Genomic DNA, 24,708 nt, shown 5'->3' with positions numbered 1-24,708 from the left:
AAATAAAAAAAAATATTTCTCTGTTTCTTTAAATTTGGTGCATCTAAAGAATTATATATACTTGTGTACAGACTTTATACAAAAAAAATAATATAAACTGATATAGAATCACACTAACAAAAAAAATATATTATGGGCTAATAAAGGTCGTTACATGGTTCCTAAAATTATGCTAGCATCTCTCTTCAAACTCAAGATGATACTATAGGTGCCAACTTGAGTTTGGAAATTAGACCAGAAATGTATCTAAAAACTGATATACTAGATCAAAAGTTAAAGTAGTAAGCTAACGTGATAGACTAGGACCTGACATAGCAGCTCAGAGACTGACGTAGTAGTAGATAAAGAGCTGATGTGGTAAAACACAAGCTATTATAGTAGCTCAGAAGCTGTAGCAACTATAGATTTTCATATAAGCTTTTTATCCTCCGGCCCTCGAGGCCTCTGGGATGCGAGATGAAGCTAATGATGGTTCACTTGACAGCTAGGCCATGCTAATATATATATATATATATATATATATATATATATATATATATATATATATATATATATATATATATATATATATATATATATATCAAAATGAAGACTCTAGCAAAAGTCTCTGTCTGCCACTTCCATATCTGCCAAGTTTACATATATCAAACAAATGCAAGGAACTGTGATAAAACTATATGTTATATCAATAAGAAACTAAAAACCTCATGATATACAGATGAATTAAACACAGCGGAAATAGAATTACCTCCAGCCATGTGATCAGATTTGATGTCGTTTGTCTGAAGGTTTAGAGAGATGAAAACTTTGAGAATGGAGATTGTAGGGAACAAGGAGTTCTTCTGGTCTTTGCCTTTTTTCTTTGAGTGTCTAACGATGGAAATGGCAGGCACTATATTTTCAACATGGCTAGACTAGGGACGCCTTGTATGCACGTTTTTCAAGTAGTTTCATCCCATCAAGAAAACTAACTCTTATATGTATGCTGATAACTATCCCACAACCTTTAGTTTGAACAAGTCAAATAGCTATCCTTATCTTCCAATATGTGGGCCACTATGCAACAAATAAATAAATAAATAAACATATCATTTTATTTAAAATATCTAACAGGTACCACTTCTATCTCCCTCTAAAATATTATTTTCTGGTACTATAATAACCCAGCCGTTTACGAACTGGGCTAGTGGGCCGGCCTGAAGAGGCCAGGCCCAATTGAAGCGAGCCCTGTTTCTCGAAAGGATGAAGGAGAAGACTCCCGATCGGAGTCTTCTTCCTCCTCCATTTCCGGCGACAGAGTTCGAATCGATCTCGGAGAGCTTGCCTATTTAAGGCCCATTCCTCCTCCTCCTAGTTTCATCGATGAAGACCCGAGAATCGCCGCCGATCCCCAAGCGTTTCTTCCGGATTTCTTCTTCGATTCATCGCCGGAAAATGTCGTCGGAACACCTCGCCGGACCGAGGTAAGGGTCGACCGTCTTTCTCTCCTTCTTTCCTAGTTTGTTTCTACTGTTCATGGCCTTCTGGGTCGGCGAATCGTCGAATTTCCGTCCGAACAGGGGTGCCCTGTTTCAACTTCATCTTCCGGGTTTCGTCGCTGCTGGTCGCCTCACCGCAGGGTGCTGTCGCACCACACGAACTGCGGACACTATGCCAGCAACCCCACCTCCCGGGTCTCTCTCTCTCCCTCCCTCTTGCAATCTCCTCCTTGTGGACCTGCGGCATCGAGCCGAGCTCCTCTTTCTTTGGCCATCGTTGGAGTGGCTGTCGCCGCCAGCGATGATCGCAGCTGAGGGTTGTCCGGTCGTCGTTTCCGGGCTGGGCCGCCTAGTGGTCGTCACCCCTCTTCCAAGAAGAGAGGGAGAGTGGGTTCTCCCCAATTATGGGGAAGAAGAGAGCCTCTCTCTTCTTTCTCTCTCCTCTCTCTCTCTCTTGGTTTTTTTTTTAATTTCTCTCTCTACAGAAGTTTCTCTCTCTACTTGAATTATTTCTCTCTCTCATGCTGTTTCTTTCTCTTAATATTTTCTCTCTCTAGCTTTATCCGAGAGAATTTTGGTTGAAGGGAGTCAGAGGGTAGTCCTAGATTTCTACATGATGGTGGACCCTTAGTAGATCAGTGAGGGTTCTGAGTTGTCGGATAATTTTTGACATTGACTGAGTTTTGTAGGAGAACAATCTTTTGGACAAGAGGATATTGAGCAGAGGCTTACGCACTCCGGTTCGTAGATCGTAGTAGTTTATTTGGGTTGTCAGCGAAGAGGTAAGAGTCCTTATATACCGACATGCATAATATAAATATTTTTGTATCTATATATGTATGATATACTATGATCTAGATTTTTTGTACATATATATGTATGATATGCTATGATCCAAATAAGTAAGAATCAAGAATGATTTTATGATTGTTTTGATATTAAATCATATTTTGACCATGTTTGCTTGTGATGGATAGTATGATGGATACATATATGAGCATAACCTACACTTGCATAATCGGACTAATGGATGTGGTGCTTTAGACTAACCATGTTATATTGGTTGCCCCATTAGGGACCGAAAACATAACCGTGGTTAGTAAAAGTCGAAAATAAGGTTTAAAAAAGAATTAATGTGTAAATGTGAACTGATTAAATGAATAAGGATTTTGGGCTTATCTTGTTACTGGTTGCCCATCACAGGCTGGAAATGTGATACTATTGATTGCTTCGTTACAGGTCGGAAATATGAAACTACTGGTTGCCCCATCACATGTTGGAAATCTGATACTATTGATTGTCCATCATAGGCCAAAAATATGAAATTACTGGTTGCCCCATCATAGGTTGAAAATATGATACTATTGATTGCCCTATCACGGGCCAAAAATATGAAACTACTGGTTGCCTCGTCACAGGCTGGAAATGTGATACTATTGAATTTTCTGTCATGGGACGGAAACATGACCAGAATTTAGCTTAAAGTTCGAAAGATAATTGATTCGGATCAAATTAATAAGAAATGGAATGGAAAGCATTGAAAATATTAATGAAGATTTATGAGATATTGTATGCTATATCACTCTTGAATGACTAGATTTCTATTGATATTTGATATACATATTTTGTACTGATTATTCGAGCATTATTAATAGCTGGTTTGTGATTTCATGATGTATGCAACATTTTTTGCTGTTTTCAAACTTGTATTATTATTATATTAGTGTGGATATGTGGGGATTCTTACTGGACTGTAAAGCTCACCATCCCTTTCACTTTTTCTTTTTTTCAGAATTGCAGGTTGAATGGTACATGGCTATCGTTGAGATCACGGATGGAGGAATAATTAGATAGAGTATTACAAATTTTGGTTGGATGAAGAAGTTTTGTAATTGGATCATTTTGTTGTTTAGTATGAATTGAAATCATTGTTGATTACATATATGGAGGTTGTATTATATTTTTAGACCTAACATATTTTTCAGAGCTCTATTCTAAAGAGTGTATGGCCGTGTCGTGTGCCGGACCTGAATATTGGATTTGAGGCATGACAGATACTACTTTGTTCCCCACCAAGTAGACCGATCTCCGTGGCAGCCCTGCGTATTACACCAATAGAGTGGTGCCGTGGTGCATTTCTTAAACTATACACACCCACTTGAACAAGAGGTGTACCCTTTGGGCTGTAGCCGAGTTTGCATCACAGGCGTACAGCTGTTGGTGTTTCTAGACATACTCATGTACAAGATTTGAACCTTTTCAAAACAGTTAAAGGAGCCTATTTCAAATATTGACTCTTGAATATGCCAAATCCCAGTAACAGCCGGGATACGATATTTATTTTTGACTAGTTCAGCTTGATGCCTGGCCGCCACTTTGTCATGAATTTTTTTTAACATCATATATAGACAACCTGTACGATTGATTAAACTAGCCACTTCCTTGCTTAATCTATTTTTCTTCGGCTGAATGTGTGGATGACAATAAGAGAGAGAAAAAAAGTTGACTGATCCTGTTGAACATTATCTAATCTCCTGCCTTCTAAAATAGAGATCATTCTGTGATCCACGCGTCCCAGGAAAGCAAGCCTATTCCCCCGGAGAAAATCTCTCTCTCTCTCTCTCTCTCTCTCTCTCTCTCTCTCTCTCTCTCTCTCGCTCTCCCTCTCTCCCTCTCCCCTATAGGAGGCGCTTTTGTCCACCAACCGATATGGAGGCACTGCTATCAGTTGGAGGATTCATCGCTTCCGCCGTGCTGGACAACTTGGTCGGCCAGGTGACCTCCGATGCCATCCAGCAGTTCGGGTGGCACCCAGGCCTTCAGGATGACCTCAGGAGGCTACGGACTACCCTGCTACGAACACGCTTGATCCTTAAGAGCGCCGAGAAGAGGCGAACCAAAGATGAGAACCTTGCCCAAATCCTCCAAGAACTCAAAGATGCCGCCTATGATGCTGAAGACTTGCTGGACGAATTCGAATACCAAGTACTGCAGCAAAAGGCTGAAAGTCAAGAGAATCAGAGAGGTAACTTCTTATCTTCTTCTCTTACACTTGCCAGAAATGTGTTCAATCGAGATGACGATGTTGCGGCTAAAGTGAGGGAGGTTATGGGGAGGTTAGATAGCATTGCTAATGATATGGAAAAAGTCATCAGACTCCTGGATTTAGATGATGAAGGAAAAATATATCAGAGATCGGCGAGACGAGAGACGAGCTCATTCTTAACTGAACCCGAAGTATTTGGGCGAGAAAGAGAAAAAGAACTGGTGATAAAACTACTATTAAAGTCAGGAGATGCAACTGAACCCGGTGATGATCTTGTCCATGTTTGTTCAAAGAGACAAAAGAAGGATAGTATATCTATTTTGCCAGTGGTCGGTATCGGAGGGATCGGAAAAACTACTCTTGCTCAGTTCATTTACAATGATCCGAAGGTGCATCGTTATTTTGAGCTAAAGATTTGGGTTTGTGTGTCTGATAATTTTGATGTGAAAAGGCTAACTAAAGAGATAATAGAGTCTGTTACTCGGGAGAGACTCTCTGATCACCAAAATTTGAATTGTCTCCAAGAGATCCTTAAGGAGAAGATAATGTTAAAGAGATTCCTGCTCGTCCTTGATGACAGCTGGAATGATGACCCCAACGAATGGCATCGTCTGTGTGCGCCATTAAGGTTCGGGCTACAGGGAAGCAAGATCTTGGTAACAATTAGATCTCACAAGGTTGCAGAGATGATGGGCACAATGGAGGTAGTCTTCTTGGAGGGTTTAGCAAATGATGCATATTGGGAATTTTTTAATAGACAAGCATTTGGTTCTCAGAACCCCAAAGAACATCTTGAGTTGGAAGCTATTGCCAGGAAGATTGCTGACAGGCTGAAGGGATCTCCACTTGCAGCAAAGACGCTAGGAGGCCTATTGAATTTAGACTTGGATGAGAGGCACTGGAGAACCATCATGGACAGTAAAATATGGGAACTAAAACAACGTGAAGATGGCATTATGCCGGTCCTTCAGTTGAGCTATCAATACCTATCTGGATATCTGAAGCAGTGTGTTGCATATTGTTCTATATTTCCTAAAGGTTACTCGTACAGAAAAGACGAGCTAGTCCAAGTCTGGATGGCACAAGGCTTCATTGTACCTCAAGGAAATGTGCAGATTGAAGAGGTAGGGAGTGAGTACTTTCATGATTTACTTGGCAGATCTTTCTTTCAGCATTCATCGAAGGATGAATATGTGATGCATGATTTGATACACGATCTAGTACAATCTGTCTCAACTGACGAACATCTAAGAATAGAAGATGGCAACTGGCAGGAAATTCCGAGCAGGCTTCGATACCTATCAATATATACTGAGAATCTGGATCCAAGTACGCTAATGAACTTTGCAAATTCTAAGAATCTACGCACCCTTGTCTTCTTCAAGGATTTGTATGATACAAACTTTTGTTCTGTGCTTGATTGCTTGTTCACAGTGTCAACAAAGATCCGAGTGTTGAAATTAAGGAATTATGGGATCATAGAGTTGCCTGAAAGTATTGGCAATTTAAAACATCTTCGTTATCTTGATGTCTCTTTCACCTATATTCCAAGGTTGCCTGAATCACTATGTAGCCTTTACAATCTTGAGGTGTTAAATATATCTGGCTGCCCAATTGAAAATTTTCCTACACGCATGACCAACCTAGTTAAATTGAGGCAGCTTAAAGCAGATGAGGAGACAATTTGCAAGTTGGCTGATATTGGCAAGTTAACATCTCTCCAAGAGTTGCGGGTATTCAAAGTTGTAAAGAAGAGAGGGCACAAGATTGAAGAATTAAAGGACATGATACAGCTTCGTGGAAGACTTTGCATTAAAAATCTTGAGAGCATCGAAAGTGAGGAAGAGGCCAGTCAGGCTAAGCTGAATAATAAACAGTACCTTGATGAATTGACCTTAGAATGGAATTTTTGTAGAGGCACCAGCTCAGGGAACGATGATGAGGTACTTGAAGGCCTCAAACCACATTCCAATCTCCGAAGGCTGGAAATCAGAAACTATGGTGGTGTCCGACGTCCAAGTTGGCTGGAGCCACAATCGCTCAAAATTTTGAAAGCTATTTGCCTAGAAAATATCCAAGGCTGCGGGCAACGTACAACTTTTGTTCACTTCCCATTCCTCGAGATTCTGTGCATCAAAAATATGCATGCGGTGAAGCAAATTGGTCTTGAAGTCTGTGGCTCTCCAGGGGTCAATGCTTTCCCGTTGCTGAAAGAGCTGGAGATTTCAGACATGCTGGAATGGGAAGAATGGTTCGGCGTAGAAGGTATCCAAGCATTTCCTCGACTGCTTAAGCTCCATATCCAGTACTGTCCCAAGCTGAGGGGTTTACCCTGCCTCCCTCCCTCGCTTAGAGAATTGTCCCTAGAGAATGTGGGAATAAATATGCTCCCAGAATCATGGGACAGAGACCATGGTTTTCCTGATGAGAGCAGTCTGACACAGCGCGGCAACAGCAGCAGCAGGACCTCTTCAATTTCTCACATGCGTATCTGCGAGTGTCCAAACTTGGTAAATCTGGAACAATGGCTGTTGTCACACCACCTGCCGGCTATCAGAGGCTTGAGTATTATTGACTGTCAAAAGGTTGTGCGGTTGCCAATGGAAAGGTTTAAAGACTTTCTCTCCCTCATCTTCTTGGAAATCAGGGGCTGTCCCATGCTCCCATCCGCAGTGCAACTGGTCCTTCCCTCTTCTCTCCAATGGCTTATATTGGATTCATGTGGTCATCTAGATGAGTCGCTACCGGGCTGCTTGCACAACCTCACTTCTCTCACCCGATTGGAGTTGGTTCGCTGCCCACACATAACATCTCTTCCAGCAGAAGTGCTCGGTCACATTGCTCTCACAAATTTGACTATTAGGGACTGTGGAGAACTGAGGTCACTAGGGGACTCACGAGCTCTCAGATCTCTTGAACATTTAGATATAGGAAGATGTCCTCAGCTCACGGTATTGGCAAATGAGGAAGAGCAGGGCGAGGGTTCGGCACGTCTTCGCGTCTTACACGTCGACGACACCGCCCTGGTCAAAGTGTTGTTCTCCACAATCACCCAGCCCTCACTTGAAACACTCCAAATCATTGACTCAACTGAACTCATATTGTTCGCTGGAGAGGAGCAATTATGGTTGCAGGGACTCAAATCTCTCAGATGCCTATATCTTGAAAATTGCAACAATCTTCAGTCCCTACCAACAAAGTTGCATAGCCTTTCCACCCTCCAACGTTTGACGATATCAAATTGCCCTGAGATCCGCTCGCTACCAGAAAAGGGCCTGCCTTCATCCCTAGAAGTTCTAGATTTCGATAATTGTCATCCGGTGTTGACAGAGCAATTGCAAAGGCACAGACAAATGATGAAAAAGTCGCATATAGTGATTTGGTAGCCTACTGAGACAGGTACAGCCCATCACACCGCCCTCTTTACCGACTCTCTATTTCCTATTCCTTAGGGGAAACTGCATTATTTAGAGCACCGAAGAATGTTTCTATTTACTGGATTTTGTTTTTGAAAAAGTATTTACTGGAAAATGTTTCAGGGTCTCCATCCATTGCCGACACAAGTTTTACAGCATTCAACTATCTCTCGTATGGTGCTGCCGCACCAGCTCTCCACGTTACACCGATTCTCTCGTAACATGTGCCTGGAATATATTTTTGTGCAAATAGATGGCTGTTACTCTCTTGTACTTAGCCAACGGTAGCAAATGGATTGCTTCTTAGAAAGCGAAACATGGATTGTTTGTATCTATGATGAACTGCAGAGCTTGTAACTATACGTGGACTGATGATTTACAGCAGAAGTGAGTGAGAATGTACCATCTCTGTAAGTACGCATTTTTATTGATGAAAAACGAGTCTTTTTTGAGACTGAGACCTATCTTGAACCGTATCTATCATATGGTTTATATTTATAAACATAATGTCCGTGGTAGGCTTAGCCCTCCTTTCTCCCAAAAACAACAATAGTTCGAGTAGCTCTTGGTGGACATACGTCCAAACTGGTTAAATATTGCTTTCATCAACATTGGTGAGAGGTCAGGCTATTGAGGAGGACTGCCTCTATTTCATAAGCCAATATTGTACGCCGGCCTCATTTGCACACTATTATATGCAAACAAAAGGTGCGAGAGCAAGAAAGAGAAGAAGAAGAAAAACAAAAGAAGCACCACCAGGACTCCTAGTGCCCAACAAATGCTGTTTGGTCAAATGCAACATTTGCATCAGTGTTGAAGGAACCATGCTTGACTGCCCCAAAATAGTAGCAGCAGTTATCAACTCTACCGAGTCACAAGCGGAAGAAGAGGAGATCCAAGATTAACATAACCAGGCTCCAAATTTGTGATCAACCTCATAGGCAATGATGCCACAAAAGGGCAAACAAGCTTCAGGTAAAGACGCTGGAAACAATTTAGGCCGTGGCCCGATCAAGAATTGTCCAAAAAATTCATGCTCAGCATCTTCCAGCGTATCTAGGCATCACAGGAGGCTGCTCTCATTATTGCATTGCTCGAGAGCAAGAATTATATAGACCACAAATTGAAGACGGTCATAGGCTGGATTGAACAACTAAATTAGGTGATTTGTTGAGCATTTTGCATGCAAATATTGGTGGAAGGTTGCACGGTGCCTTATTCAGCATACAAATTGAAGCCTTTCATAACTATTTTCATTGCAGTGACATAGATATATGCACCACCCACACCATTCTACCAAACCGAATGATCCATAGTCTCATCAGCGCGGCAAGAAAGGGTGTAAGAATGGATTACAAAATATTTGTTTCATGAGATCTTCACTCGATAGCAACTTGTTCTGAATGTCTTGAATCTAATTAGCCAGACTAGATTTCCCCTCAATTTCGGGATGAAAGCTGTTATCAAACCATTCAAGTTTATAGGAACTGCAGCAAGAGCAGGAAACAGCCAGCTCGAATGTTAAAAAAAAAAATTCTATTTCTTCAAAATAATATAGGCTGATATAAGATCACGCTAATAAAAAAAAATATTATGGACTGATAAAGGTTGTTACGTGATTCCTAAAATTATGCTAACTTCTTCCTTCAAACTCAAGATGGTACTATAGATGCCAACTTGAGTTTGGAAACTAGATTACGAATGTGCTTAAAAATTGATGTATAAGATCAAGAGCTGAAGTAGCAGCTTAGAAGCTAACGTGATACATTAGGAGCTAGTAACAGCTTAGAGGCTAATGTAGTGGTAGATCAAGAGATGATGTGGTAGCATAGAGCCTACTGTGGTAGAGCACAAGCTGTAATAGCAGCTTAAAAGCTGTTGTAGCATATTAGGAATTGACATAACAACTCCGAAGCCAATATAGCAGACTGATGTGTAAAGCTGATGTGACGATATAGAATTTGATATGGCAAAATAGAAACTGATATAGCAGCTTAGAAACTGATGTAGTATATTAGGAAGCTAATGCAGCAAACTGATGTATTTGGCAATACTGACGTAGCTAACTGATATAGTAGACTAATGCATCCACTATTATGACTAACTAACATATAAATTGGTGTGTCTATCGATATGTCTAGCTGACATGACAGAGTAACATGTCTGCCGATGTAGTTGATTGATTTGTTTGATGATGTGGTAGTAAGAAAATACATAGAAGATGACAATTGCAGCGAGGATAGACCTCGGAGAGAAGGCAACCGGAGATCGATGATCCTTGTAGACGGGATCATAGAGGAGGAGCAACAGACCTCAAACTGGATAGCGAAAGAGCCAGAGGTAGCAAATAAAATTGAAGATAGAGAAAAAGGGGTTGAGCGACGGTGAGGAGAGATGACCAAAGATCTGAAGTTGAGAAAAAAAGTGGTAGAGAGGAGCTACAGATCTATTAGAAAATAAAATATTTTTGGATGTGGTGAGAAGAGATGATCGAAGATCTAAATCTGAGGAAAGAAGTGGTAGAGAGGAGCTGTAGATCCACGAGAAAATGAAATATCTTTGGATGTTAATCTACCGAAAATAAAGGATATGCAGATCTACTAAGCAATATGGAATATTTAAATATTGATTTACAAGTAAATAGAGGATATGCAGAGAAATAAAGGATCTACGAATCTACCAAAAAATAGAGGTGTAAAGGAGGACATGGAAGGCAGCAGAGGTATGACCACTAGATATGGACAAAATTATGAGAAACTGAGATGGTATAGGTAGCTGCTGTAGAGAAATAATGAGGGTGTCAATTTGGAGAGGGACTTGGATTTCTTTTAGAGAGGTTTGAAAAGGGGGAGTGACATAAAGATAACCCATGTGCACTTTGAAGGAAACAGAAGGTAGCCTCAGTGGGAATATATGGCCAAGAAGGATGCATGATTCGTAAGGAGGCTTGCTGATCATTACTGTTATTGTTTTACATTGTTGGTGGTTCTTTGTTATTTAATTATCATGGTTTTCCATCCATTGGAGCTTCATCATAAGCAACTTCAACATGATGGTTACTGTCACGCCCCGAACCCATCACCCGGGTCCGGCACGCGACCGGCCGCATGAGCCCTAGAGCAGTGCCCTACAGATCATGCAAGGCCTAAAAGGTACAATATTCACATATATGCCAAAATCAAAGATTAATATAATTCAATCAAATCCAACTAAAATGTACTGATTTATTACATAATTTCAAATGTCCATAAATAAAAGATAGATTAACTCCTATCTATCCAGCAATCAGACTCCATGCTGATCTTATTTCTCGTCCCACCCAATAGTCTCTACAAATCCAGTGCCTCTGAAAAAGAAAGTAAATGTAGTATGAGCTTTTCCAGCCCAGTAAGAATCCCAACAGCCACACATAGTAAAAATCATAAAATAATCAATGCATCAAAATATATGTCATTTCATCATTTCAAAGGCTCAACAAATAACAAATATATACACAAACCATTTTGTATACATAAATCCTTTTTCACATTATGTGATCCATTCCCGTATTACCCTGATTTCCAAGTCTTCAGACTTTTTACTTCTGGCGTTGGACTAACCAAGTTCATGACCCAGTCCAAGACTGTACAAATCCCATGCATAAGCTCGTGGCAGCTATCCCACGCGTAAGCCCGTGGAGGCTATCCTACGCATAAGCTCGTAGAGGCTATCCCACGCATAAGCCCGTGGAGGCTATCCCACGCATAAGCTCGTAGAGGCTATCCCACGCATAAGCTCGTAGAGGCTATCCCACGCATAAGCTCGTGGCAGCTATCCTACGCATAAGCTCGTAGAGGCTATCTCATGACAAGGTTAGTCCAACCCATTTTACATGTCTAGTTTTACATGTTTAATCACATTTCCATCACATCACATATTTTCATAAATTCTCAAAAATATGTTAACTCTCTCCAATTTAATTATTTCAATATTTCCATAGCAATCAGAATGCACATCTCATATGTGTCATACAAGCTCATAAAATTAATATCAACATAATTATAAAAATATATCCAACGATAAATCCAACAAATGCATAAATAGAGGTGCTCAGATGTAGGGATTCTTACAGAAATTGTAGACTGACTCAATCACGGATTCGAGTCACAACCAACTCGCTGGGGTGCTGAGTCCCCTGATCAAAATCTTCTGGCACAGCTGACTCTTCCTCTACAACATCAAATATATTTCACAAACTAAATTATTCAATATTTAAATATTCTAAACCATAATTCACATCTACTATAGGGTCCATCACCAAATCCCCAAGCATCTCAATCCCTCCAAATCTAGGGCAGTCGGGGTGGCCCGACTCCCATCCTTGTACTACCAGCCTATATCGTCGCCAGCTGTGGCCGCAGCCATGCCGCGACGATGATCGGTCCCGGTGAAGAGACCAAAAAAAAGAAAGATCTCTCTCTCTTCATGGTTGGGAGTCCATCTCCCTCTCTCACATCTCTTTGGTCCAAGGGCAATAGCCATGGTGGTTGTGCCCTCTCCTTCCCCAGCCCAACAACACCACTGGCCGAACCATCACCAGCCGCCACTGTTGCAGTCGCCGGCGATGGTGGCCGGACAAGGGGAAGAGAGAAGAAGAGATCTCCTCTTCTATCTCTTCTTCTTCTTCCTCCCAAGAACATGCATGATTTCCTCCCCCTTCTCCAATCTCGACAGGACTTCTCTCCTCCCTTCCCCCTTCCTCTTTCATCCATGGAAGAACCACTCTTCCCCTCCTCCAAACATCCACCGGAAGCCCTCCTAATAGTGGCTCGGCCCCCACTCGATAGCAACCCCCGTGGCCTACGACCGTCGCCGCCGGTGGCCTGCTGCCATCGCTGCCGCCGACGTGAAGGAAAGGGGAAAGGAAGAAGATGGAGTCACGAGGAAGAAGACCTCGGATCCATCACTTCCCTTCTCCAATAAGCCCTAAAAATCCCTCTCTGACCTCCTACAGTCCCGACCAACCCACAATACCATGGATCTCGGCCCATCCCGGCGGCCGACGGCGGCCAAAAATCCGGAGGAGAGGAGCCGAAATAGGGGTACCCTGTTTCAGATCCTTCTTCGGTGATTTCATCGGCCATAACCCCACCAACTTGACCCAAAAATCTAGCAAATGAAATGCAAGGGAAGGAGCCATGCTTACCTCGGTCCGATGGGTGTTCCGGCGACCTTTCCGGCGAGAAATCGGAGGAGGAAATCCGTGAGCAAACACGCACGGGTCCAAGATCTCTTCACCGATTTGTGGGGATCTTCTTGAAGGAGGAAGGCTTTTCCGGCTTTCTCTACGGCCGGCCAGCTCTTGGTCGCCTCTCCCGACGACCGGCCTCCCCTCACGCCCCCGCCTCCCCCCTTGCAACCCCTCTTCCATAGGGCTGCAAATGGGTTGGGTCGACCCATGACCCGACCCGACCCAACCCGCTTAAGACCCGACCCGACCCGCATTTTAGGACCCGCGGGGCCGGGTCGGGTCCTAAATTTGGACCCGTTCTATTTTTCGGGTCGGGTCGGGTCCGCCCAATTTCGACCCGCACCCCGACCCGACCCGACCCAATTTTTTTGGATCATTTTTTTAAGACATGCAGGCCATTGGGCCGCAGGCCCGCAGTGCTACTGACTAGTGACTACTGTGCTCTGTGCTTTGCCCGCAGCCCGCAACGGATGATATATAAATCATCCGCTTCACCTGTTGGACCCCTTCCTTTTTCTCTCCCGTGCGGCGCAGCGGCTGTGCCCTAGGTCTTGACTCTTGAGCTGCGGCGGAGGATCATCTGGAGGAGACGAGGAGTAGACCGCTTCCGTGCTCGGTGCCCTAGATCTCCCTTGCGGTTGTGCCCTAGATCTTGAGCTGCGGCGGAGGATCATTTGGAGAAGAGTAGCCCGCTTCCGTGCTCGGTGCCCTAGATCTCCCGACTTCCGACTCCCCATTTCGCGGATCTCCCTCTTCCCATTCTTCGGCGTCCCAAGGTATGTCCCTCCTCCTGTCCTCCGTATTTTTTTTAGCATAGGTCGGGAGATGGTTCCGGCGAAGGGGGCTTATCTTGTAACAGGGCAACGACGCCGGACTTGAGGGAGAGGGAGAGGGAGAGGTGGGGGTCGTCGGGGATAGTCGGAAGATTTGAAGGAGGGGCGTGCCACACTTGGGGAGCATCATTTGGGCCTACTTGTTTTATTTTCTACCAATATGTGAGATCTAACCTAGTTTGCACAATTTTTTTGAGATTTAATCATAGTTTTCAAGATTTTATATGCACGACATTCTCTCTGCTAAAGTCTTCCTTGATCTGGTTTTGAACAGTGCTGTGGTTTTTGTTTTTTTTTTTGCATAACTTGTGATATTCTGCAAGAGGTTTTGAACAGTGCTGTGGTCTTCCTCGATCTACTTTCTCATGAAATGATAGATAAATTTGGATTTGTTACTTTTATCATTCATCAGAGTTTTCCTCCTTTCTAATGTTGATTGACTTAAGCAAAGTTTAGGTCCTTGGGTCTTGACTGGAGGATCCATATAGTAGGGATTTCTATAGTTGGCTTTGCATGCTGTAAATTATGAAAAAACATGGATGGTGGAGAATGAATACGCTATAAGCCTATGAAATAGGTTAATGTCCGTATGCCTGTATATTAATTAGCTCTTGTATATTAATTAGCTCACAATAAGTTTAGATTGTCCGCATGCCTGTATATTAATTAGCTCCTGCTAGTGTAAGTGTGTAACTATTCAATTGAAATCTGTACTCTCAAGTTGAAGTTTGTGATGCATCCTTTTGGATTGTCATATGGGGTAGAATTTTGCTGTGATGTAGTAAATTGTAATGTTGTGATCCTAAAACTGTGACCCAGGTTGTAATGCTGTTGTTTGGATTGTCCTTTGTCATATGGGGTTGAATTTTGCTTTGAAAAATCCTGTGATGCTAATACTGTAACCAGCTTTGATTCTTTATGAATAGCAATTCCAAGTTGCAACTGTTCAAATGTTTATGTTTTAGATGGAAAGTTGCACCTGTTCAAATGTTTTAGATGCAGGTACTTGCAGTCTCAATGTTGGACAAGTTGATTTTGTTTTAGATCTGAACCTATTTTGAATGTAACAGATGGATAAATGTGTTTTGAATAAGCTAGATCTAAACCTGGTTGATCAGTTTGCCTTCAATTTTTTTGGTGAAACGTATTCTGAACCGGTTTTGAATGTAACAGATATTGAATTGTTGAGCTTGCAGCCTTTATTTTCACGCTTCCAGCCTTCCAGGAGGAATTGTTGAGCTTGCAAAAGGCTTCACCTGATGGTGAATTGGTGATGGAGTATTGGAGTTGACAAAATATTGAATTAAAAATGCAAATCCGACCCGGACCCGATCCGGACCCAACCAGATCCGGACCCGACCCGACCCGAATGACCCATCGGGGTAGGTATGGACCCGACCCGACCCAATCCGTTTTTCAACCGGGTCGGGTCTGGGTCCAAAATTAGGACCCGAACATGCAACCGGGTCGGATCGGGGTCACCTAGGACCCGACCCAACCCGACCCATTTGCAGCCCTACTCTTCCACGATCGTGCCTAGGGCACGATCATAAAAGGGAGACAGGCCCGGTATTTTCGGGCCGGCCCGTTAACCCTTTTCCCTTTTTTTTTTTTGGGGTTTTCACATTCTCCCCTCCTAAAAAAAAAATTTCGTCGGCGAAATTAACGTACCTGGTATACCAAAGAGTTGAGGGTGTTTGGCTTTTATTTCTTTCTCGAGCTCCCAAGTGGCCTCTCTTTCTGAGTAATTACTCCATTGCACATTTACATAAGGAATGGTCCGACGTCGCAACACTTGATCCTTTCTATCCACAATCCGTACTGGGTACTCTTCATAAGTTAGGTCCTCATGCAGACTTATAGGCTCAAAATCTACCACATGGTTCGGGTCTGGAATATATTTTCTCAGCATTGAAACATGGAACACATTATGTACGCCTGATAAAGCTGGTGGTAGAGCCAAACGGTATGCCACTTCTCCAACTCTATCCAAGATCTCAAACGGACCAACATACCTAGGGCTCAATTTGCCACGAAGCCCGAACCTCATCACACCTTTAGTAGGAGATACTTTCAAGAAAACATGATCACCAACCTGAAACTCCAGTTCTCTTCTCCTATTATCAGCATAACTCTTTTATCTACTCTAAGCTATAAGGAGCCGTTCTCTGATCACCTTTATCTTATCCATAGTTTGTTGTACTATCTCTGGTCCCAGTACTTTTCTTTCTCCCACATCATCCCTGAGATCTCAAATAGTCTCCCTCTCGAAGTACCTACTCACAAGATTTTGACATACAAAAATCACAGCATCTCAAAACTTGATCCTTTCTATTTACCACACGTAGTAAGTCCTTTTTGATCTCCTTCAAAAGAATTCCAAACTCCCAACCTTGGATTAAAATGCCATAATTATATTCCAAAGAAATTAATTTCTCTTGATTCTACATAGAGATCAAAATTGGCTTAACAAAAATAGGAGAAATCTTTAGTATCAAATGCTCTTAATATTCTATAATCATTTTTCTTTTCTTAACTTTGCCTGTGATAAATGATCAACCTTTATCCTAGGAAAACCACAAACCTGTTCAAATAGGTATATTAACAATGTCAGAGCTAGGAGTCGAAGAACTATGTTAAATCATTCTAGGCCCAAGCTTAATCACAGAGCTATCAATCCGTTAATGTTAAATTTGAGATGCCCCAAAATTCTTCTTAGAATTATTAAAAATAGGAGAGCCCATAGCTACTTCCAGTAGGCAAAGAATCAACCACATTCCCCTCTACTAGAAAACTAACTCAAGTCTTCCATAATAATACCCTTCAGATCAAGGTATTATCATTATTATATTTTTTTTTCTTTTTCTAATCGGTTTCAAAATAACTCAAACCACTACACTTTCGCTGCGCACTCTGATCTAACTCATCAAATTCTTTAAAGTCACAAAATGATTTCTGACCAAAGTATCACTTTGCATCGAGACTAAGAAAATCCAAATTTTAAATTTTCAAGTAGAACTAGAGCAAAACCTCTAGATCTTTTTGTTCTCGATTTATATAGAGTATACTTACCATAACTAACCCCCAATCCTTTAGTCAAGTTTAAGGTCACTACGTGATCTCCACAACCTTCTTAGAATCCAAAAATATTTAAGTTTAATTTAAAGGGGGTAATTTTTGTATTCCCTTAGCAATTTAATTAGAAAATCTACCTTGATTTTCCTTCCAACAGAATTTACTTCAAATTCAATAGGTTAGAACTGTTGAGCCAATACCACTATAAGTAGGAATTAACTCTATCGATCTCCAGATCTTTCTTCACCAAGATTCTTAACATCCATCAACAATGCTATATATGATAATTCATGTAAGCATCTCATGACCGAAGTCTCTACTCAATATGACATTTATTAGTGGCTTCATCAACAATGACAAAAGATTCCTGCTCAAATCTTAAATCTAGGCTCGAGTTTTAGATTAACACATCCAATAATCTCCAACAGTTATAAAAAAAAATTCAGGAGCCCAATCCAAACATGAGAATTCAAATAATTAGAATTCTCCCATCAATATGCATACTCTATGGCCTCAAAATAATCAAATACATCCATACGAAATAGACCTATTTGCAATATCCAACATGCCAACACCAGATATAATCCACATACATTTTCAACTTCGAAGAACGTTTCTTTCAATATTATGAAATCTCCTTAGCTTACTCCAATACTAAATCAACGTACAAATTCCACTCTAATAATTAGCAGCAACATCCAAAAGTACAGTCACATCAAAATCCATATCAAATTTGAACTTTCAAATCATTTAAATAATATCTGAACATGGTATACTCAATATGCCATTGTTGACCTACACTTATCTTAGGTCAAACCTCTCTTATCATCATCAAAGATAATTTATACTTTCCTTCCGCATGCATCTAAACCAAACCGATGCATACATTTTATCACAATGCCCAGTGATCTTACAGCTTAAGCACTGAATTTAATTGTCATGTCCAAAGTGATCATAACCTTAAACTATGATATATTTCTGTCACGATCCCTAGTGATCTTAAACATATGCTCAGATTCCAACTGGTCACATTTTCCAATAATCTTAAACCTCAAACTTTAATGCCACTAAGGCCACAGTCCCTAGTGGTCTTAAACCTTAGATTATAATATCATTCTTGTTACAATCTCAAGTGATTATAAACCAAATCTCTGATAGTTTTTCTATCATAATTCTCCACTGATACTCACCTGAACATAAACCCTAGGATACCTTAACCTGGCTCTGATACCACTCTGTCACGCCCCGAACCCATCACCTGGGTCCGGCACGCGACCGGCCGCATGAGCCCTAGAGCAGTGCCCTAAAGATCATGCAAGGCCTAAAAGGTACAATATTCACATATATGCCAAAATCAAAGATTAATGTAATTCAATCAAATCCAACTAAAATGTACTGATTTATTACATAATTTCAAATATCCATAAATAAAAGATAGATTAACTCCTATCTATCCAGCAATCAGACTCCATGCTGATTTTATTTCTCGTCCCACCCAATGGTCTCTACAAATCCAGTGCCTCTGAAAAAGAAAGTAAATGTAGTATGAGCATTTGCAACCCAGTAAGAATTCCAACAGCCACACATAGTAAAAATCATAAAATAATCAATGCATCAAAATATATGTCATTTCATCATTTCAAAGGCTCAACAAAGAACAAATATATACACAAACCATTTTGTATACATAAATCCTTTTTCACATTATGTGATCCATTCTCGTATTACCCTGATTTCCAAGTCTTCAGACTTTTTACTTCTGGCGTTGGACTAACCAAGTTCATGACCCAGTCCAAGACTGTACAAATACCACGCATAAGCTCGTGGCAGCTATCCCATGCGTAAGCCCGTGGAGGCTATCCTACGCATAAGCTCGTAGAGGCTATCCCACACATAAGCCTGTGGAGGCTATCCTACGCATAAGCTCGTAGAGGCTATCCCACGCATAAGCTCGTGGCAGCTATCCTACGCATAAGCTCGTAGAGGCTATCTCATGACAAGGTTAGTCCAACCCATTTTACATGTCTAGTTTTATATATTTAATCACATTTCCATCACATCACATATTTTCATAAATTCTCAAAAATATGTTAATTCTCTCCAATTTAATTATTTCAATATTTCCATAGCAATCAGAATGCACATCTCATATGTGTCATACAAGCTCATAAAATTAATATCAACATAATTATAAAAATATATCCAACGATAAATCCAACAAATGCATAAATAGAGGTGCTCAGATGCAGGGATTCTTACAGAAATTGTAGACTGACTCAATCACGGATTCGAGTCACAACCTACTCGCTGGGGTGCTGAGTCCCCTGATCAAAATCTTCTGGCACCGCTGACTCTTCCCCTACAACATCAAATATATTTCACAAACTAAATTATTCAATATTTAAATATTCTAAACCATAATTCACATCTACTATGGGGTCCATCACCAAATCTCCAAGCATCTCAATCCCTCCAAATCTAGGGCAGTCGGGGTGGCCCAACTCCCACCCTTGTACTACTAGCCTATATCGTCGCCAGCCGTGGCCGCAGCCATGCCGCGACGATGATCGGTCCCGGTGAAGAGACCAAAAAAAAGAAAGATCTGTCTCTCTTCATGGTTGGGAGTCCATCTCCCTCTCTCACATCTCTTTGGTTCAAGGGCAATAGCCATGGTGGTTGTGCCCTCTCCTTCCCAGCCCAACAACACCACTAGCCAAACCATCACCAGCCGTCACTGTTGCAGTCGCCGGCGATGGTGGCCGGACAAGGGGAAGAGAGAAGAAGAGATCTCCTCTTCTATCTCTTCTTCTTCTTCCTCCCAAGAACATGCATGATTTCCTCCCCCTTCTCCAATCTCGACAGGACTTCTCTCCTCCCTTCCCCCTTCCTCTTTCATCCACGGAAGAACCACTCTTCCCCTCCTCCAAACATCCACCGGAAGCCCTCCTAATAGTGGCTCGGCCCCCACTCGACAGCAACCCCCGTGGCCCACGACTGTCGCCGCCGTCGCCGCCGGTGGCCTGCTGCCGTCGCTGCCGCCGACGTGAGGGAAAGGGGAAAGGAAGAAGATGGAGTCACGAGGAAGAAGAACTCGGATCCATCACTTCCCTTCTCCAATAAACCCTAAAAATCCCTCTCTAATCTCCTACAGTCCCGACCGACCCACAATACCATGGATCTCGGCCCATCCCGGTGGCCGGCGGCGGCCAAAACTTCGGAGGAGAGGAGCCGAAATAGGGGTACCCTATTTCGAATCCTTCTTCGGTGATTTCATCGGCCATAACCCCACCAACTTGACCCAAAAATCTAGCAAATGAAATGCAAGGGAAGGAGCCATGCTTACCTCGGTCCGATGGGTGTTCCGACGACCTTTCCGGCGAGAAATCGGAGGAGGAAATCCGTGAGCAAACACGCACGGGTCCAAGATCTCTTCACCGATTTGTGGGGATCTTCTTGAAGGAGGAAGGCTTTTTCGGCTTTCTCCACGGCCGGCCAGCTCTTGGTCGCCTCTCCCGACGACCGGCCTCCCCTCACGCCCCCGCCTCCCCCCCTTGCAACCCCTCTTCCACGATCGTGCCTAGGGCACGATCATAAAAGGGACACGGGCCCGGTATTTTCGGGCCGGCCCGTTAACCCTTTTCCCTTTTTTTTTTTTTGGGTTTTCACAGTTACGTATCTATATAAGATGGCAGAGGTATTATCAACTCGTCCAATTTATGAATTTCTTGTGACAATCAACAACTGTCTTCTTATGTTTGGATGAGACGTGGATATGGGACAGATGTAATTATTAAAACATACTCAGCTTTTTTTCAGAACTTGTGTCCATTATCTTTGAGACTTCCGCATGCGTTTTTCATAATTTTGGTAATCTATTTGCCATGGATGAGGTGGTCAAGCATCATGAATTGGGGATGTCTTGGAAGCTTTGATGCCAAAGTTGATCTGGCTAGCATGTGGAAGCTGATGGGTGTCACGCCCCCGCCTGCGCAGAGCACGTGAGGCACCTAGTGCCCACGTGGGGGCCACATGAGAGGGAAATACGGGGCTCCTCTGTCAGATATTGTCCGGTTCCGGGACTTTATGCAAGCGTCCTTCACCCCTCCTCGGTTTTATTTTCCACACAAAACGCGTCTGCAGGATTAGAAGACACCCGCTCATATGCCCAGGCTCTAGAACGAGTCTTTCCGATGTGGGACTATTGGGCCTCACACCGTATTCCCCTCTCATGTGGCCCTCACGTGGGCACTAGGTGCCTCACGTGCTCCGCGCAAGCGGGGGCGTGATATTTGGTATCAAAGCCGAGGACGGCTCTTGTCTGATGGTGGGAAGGGTGTGAGGCCCAATAGTCCCACATCGGAAAGACTCGTTCAAGAGCCTGGGCATATGAGGCGGGTGTCTCCAAATCCTGCAGACGCGTTTTGGAAGGAAAACAAAACTGGGGAGGGGTGAAGGACGCTTGCGTGAAGCTCTAGAACCGGACAATATCTGGCAGGAGAGCCTCGTGCTTCTCTCCTTATGTGGCCCCCACGTAGGCACTGGGTGCCTCATGTGCCCCGCGCAGGCGGGGGAGTGACAATGGGTGCTTGCAAATTGTCTTTATAACAGCTTCGAAACTTCCAATAAATGCTCATACAAAATTATATTGGTCTACAAGATACTTCACATGCAAAGTGAAACCTGATGATGGAACTGACAGTAAACTTCATATGGGTTTTATGTAACATTAAGCACTGATTTCTAGGACGGTTCTCTTTTTTAAGGGAGCTCCTCCTAAATCATACAAATTGCACTTTTTGCTTCAAAAGTTTGACCATTCACTTGTTAGGATAGTGGAGAAATGGAGTTGTTGTGCTCTTCTTTCTTTTCTGGAGGCGCACTGATGGAGAAGATGTGGTTTTGTATTGGGTCGTCGTATCTCTAGAAGATCTGTGCCAGCAGACCCGTGCGTAGGGGGCATAAACTTTTCTGGGACAACGCATCAGCGTGCTTTGATCCACAGGCCATCTTCTCTCTCTTTCTTCATTTTATTATTATATTGTCAAGTTAATTATTTGCTAGTTTATCATTCTTATTTACTGTTTTTGAATATTAGAAATATTTAATTTATCAATTATATTTGTGCATCTAGGCTAACAAAATGTAGCTCTCAGATATATTAGCTGGTCCTTGATGAAGGCCAACATTGAATTATCAACAAGCAAGCTAATAACTTGTTTCAAATGAGATTAAAGGACCTTAGATGATATATTGATGATGCTGTTCTCTAGGCTTATCAGCCTGTAATCCTTTACCAGAGAGCAGTTTGATTTCTTGGTAATGAGCATAATATTGGTGTAGTTTAGCCTAAACAACTCTTAAAGAGTCTTGTAGGGCCTCGGATTGAGGAAGCGTTTGATAACTATTTTTGTTGCAGTGACAGACATATGCACCACCCACACCATTCGAGCAAACCGAATGATCCATAGTCTCATCAGCGCAGCAAGAAAGGGTGTAAGAATGGGTTACAAATTTTTTTTTTTTCATGAGATCTTCACTAGATAGCAACTTGTTCTGAATGTCTTGAATCTAATCAGCCGGACTAGATTTCCCCTCGATTCTGCGATGAAAGCTGTTATCAAACCGTTCGAAAGTTCATAGCAACTGCAGTAAGAGCAGGAAGCAGCCAGCTCGAATGTTAAAAATATTCGAATAAGAAGAGAAAATAAAATAAAATAATATTTCTCTGTTTCTTTAAATTCGGTGCATCTAAAGAATTATATATACTTGTGTACAGACTTTATACAAAAAAAAAATATAGACTGATATAGAATCATGCTAACAAAAAAAAAAAATATTATGGGCTAATAAAGGTCGTTACATGGTCCCTAAAATTATGCTAGCATCTCTCTTCAAACTCAAGATGATACTATAGGTGCCAACTTGAGTTTGGAAATTAGACCAAGAATGTATTTAAAAACTGATATACTAGATCAAAAGTTAAAGTAGCAAGCTAACGTGATAGACTAGGACCTGATATAGTAGCTCAGAGACTGACGTAGTAGTAGATAAAAAGCTAATGTGGTAAAACACAACTATTATAGTAGCTCAGAAGCTGTAGCAACTATAGATTTTCATATAAGCTTTTTATCCTCTGAAGAGAAAGCCCTCGAGGCCTCTGAGATGCGCGATGAAGCTAATGATGGTTCACATGACAGCTAGGCCATGCTAATCTAATCTAATATATATATATATATATATATCAAAATGAAGACTCTAGCAAAAGTCTCTGTCTGCCACTTCCATATCTGCCAAGTTTACATATATCAAACAAATGCAAGGAACTGTGATAAAACTATATGTTATATCAATAAGAAACTAAAAACCTCATGATATACAAATGAATTAAACACAACGGAAATAGAATTACCTCCAGCCATGTGATCAGATTTGATGTCGTTTGTCTGAAGGTTTAGGGAGATGAAAACTTTGAGAATGGAGATTGTAGGGAACAAGGAGTTCTTTTGGTCTATGCCTTCTTTCTTTGAGTGTCTAACGATGGGAATGGCAGGCACTATATTTTCAACATGGCTAGACCAGGGACCCCTTGTATACACGTTTTTCAAATAGTTTCATCCCATCAAGGAAACTAACTCTTATATGTATGCTGATAATTATCCCACAACCTTTAGTTTGAACAAGTCAAATAGCTACGCTTATCTTCCAATATGTGGGCCACTATGCAACAAATAAATAAATAAATAAACATATCATTTTATTTAAAATATCTAATAGGTACCACTTCTATCTTCCTCTAAAATATTATTTTCTGGTACTATAATAACCCAGCCGTTTACGAACTGGGCTAGTGGGCCGGCCTGAAGAGGCCAGGCCCAATTGAAGCAAGCCCTGTTTCTCGAAAAGGATGAAGGAGAAGACTCCCGATCGGAGTCTTCTTCCTCCTCCATTTCCGGCGACAGAGTTCGAATCGATCTCGGAGAGCTTGCCTATTTAAGCCCATTCCTCCTCCTAGTTTCATCGATGAAGACCCGAGAATCGCCGCCGATCCCCAAGCGTTTCTTCCGGATTTCTTCTTCGATTCATCGCCGGAAAATGTCGTCGGAACACCTCGCCGGACCGAGGTAAGGGTCGACCGTCTTTCTCTCCTTCTTTCCTAGTTTGTTTCTACTGTTCATGGCCTTCTAGGTCGGCGAATCGTCGAATTTCCGTCCGAACAGGGGTGCCCTGTTTCAACTTCATCTTCCGGGTTTCGTCGCTGCTGGTCGCCTCACCACAGGGTGCTGTCGCACCACACGAACTGCGGACACTATGCCAGCAACCCCACCTCCCGGGTCTCTCTCTCTCCCTCCCTCTTGCAATCTCCTCCTTGTGGACCTGCGGCATCGAGCCGAGCTCCTCTTTCTTTGGCCATCGTTGGAGTGGCTGTCGCCGCCAGCGATGATCGCAGCTGAGGGTTGTCCGTTGCCGGGCTGGGCCGCCTAGTGGTCGTCACCCCTGTTCCAAGAAGAGAGGGAGAGTGGGTTCTCTCCAATTTTGGGTCGTCGTTGCACCTCAAGTTTTTGTAACACCATCAAAAATAATCCTTATGTTTAGGGCTGGAACATAGCCCAAGGCCCATCAGGCTGGCTAA

General features: G+C 42.3%; 1 protein-coding gene and 1 long non-coding RNA gene across 2 annotated transcripts; both read left to right on the top strand.

Annotated features, from left to right (window-relative positions):
- The first annotated feature begins 1,271 nt into the window (after positions 1-1,271).
- LOC149752860 (uncharacterized) lies at positions 1,272-3,751 on the top strand. Its single transcript, XR_016396450.1, has 3 exons — positions 1,272-1,463; positions 2,168-2,260; positions 3,271-3,751. It is a non-coding gene; the product is annotated as an uncharacterized LOC149752860 (long non-coding RNA).
- A 300-nt stretch (positions 3,752-4,051) lies between these two features.
- Positions 4,052-8,411, top strand: LOC103698712 (disease resistance protein RGA2-like). The gene is made up of 2 exons (XM_089925385.1): positions 4,052-7,923; positions 8,064-8,411. Exon 1 carries the CDS (start codon positions 4,188-4,190, stop codon positions 7,908-7,910), a length of 3,723 nt encoding a protein of 1,240 aa, XP_089781511.1. The 5' UTR covers positions 4,052-4,187; the 3' UTR covers positions 7,911-7,923; positions 8,064-8,411.
- Positions 8,412-24,708: the final 16,297 nt, after the last annotated feature.

Source organism: Phoenix dactylifera, chromosome 9 (genome assembly GCF_051530095.1).
Source record: "Phoenix dactylifera cultivar Ajwa chromosome 9, Ajwa_hap1_PhDact_Kaust_v1.1, whole genome shotgun sequence".
NCBI lineage: Eukaryota > Viridiplantae > Streptophyta > Magnoliopsida > Arecales > Arecaceae > Phoenix > Phoenix dactylifera.
Note: the sequence above shows the minus strand (reverse complement) of the source record. Positions and strands in the feature narration are given on the sequence as shown.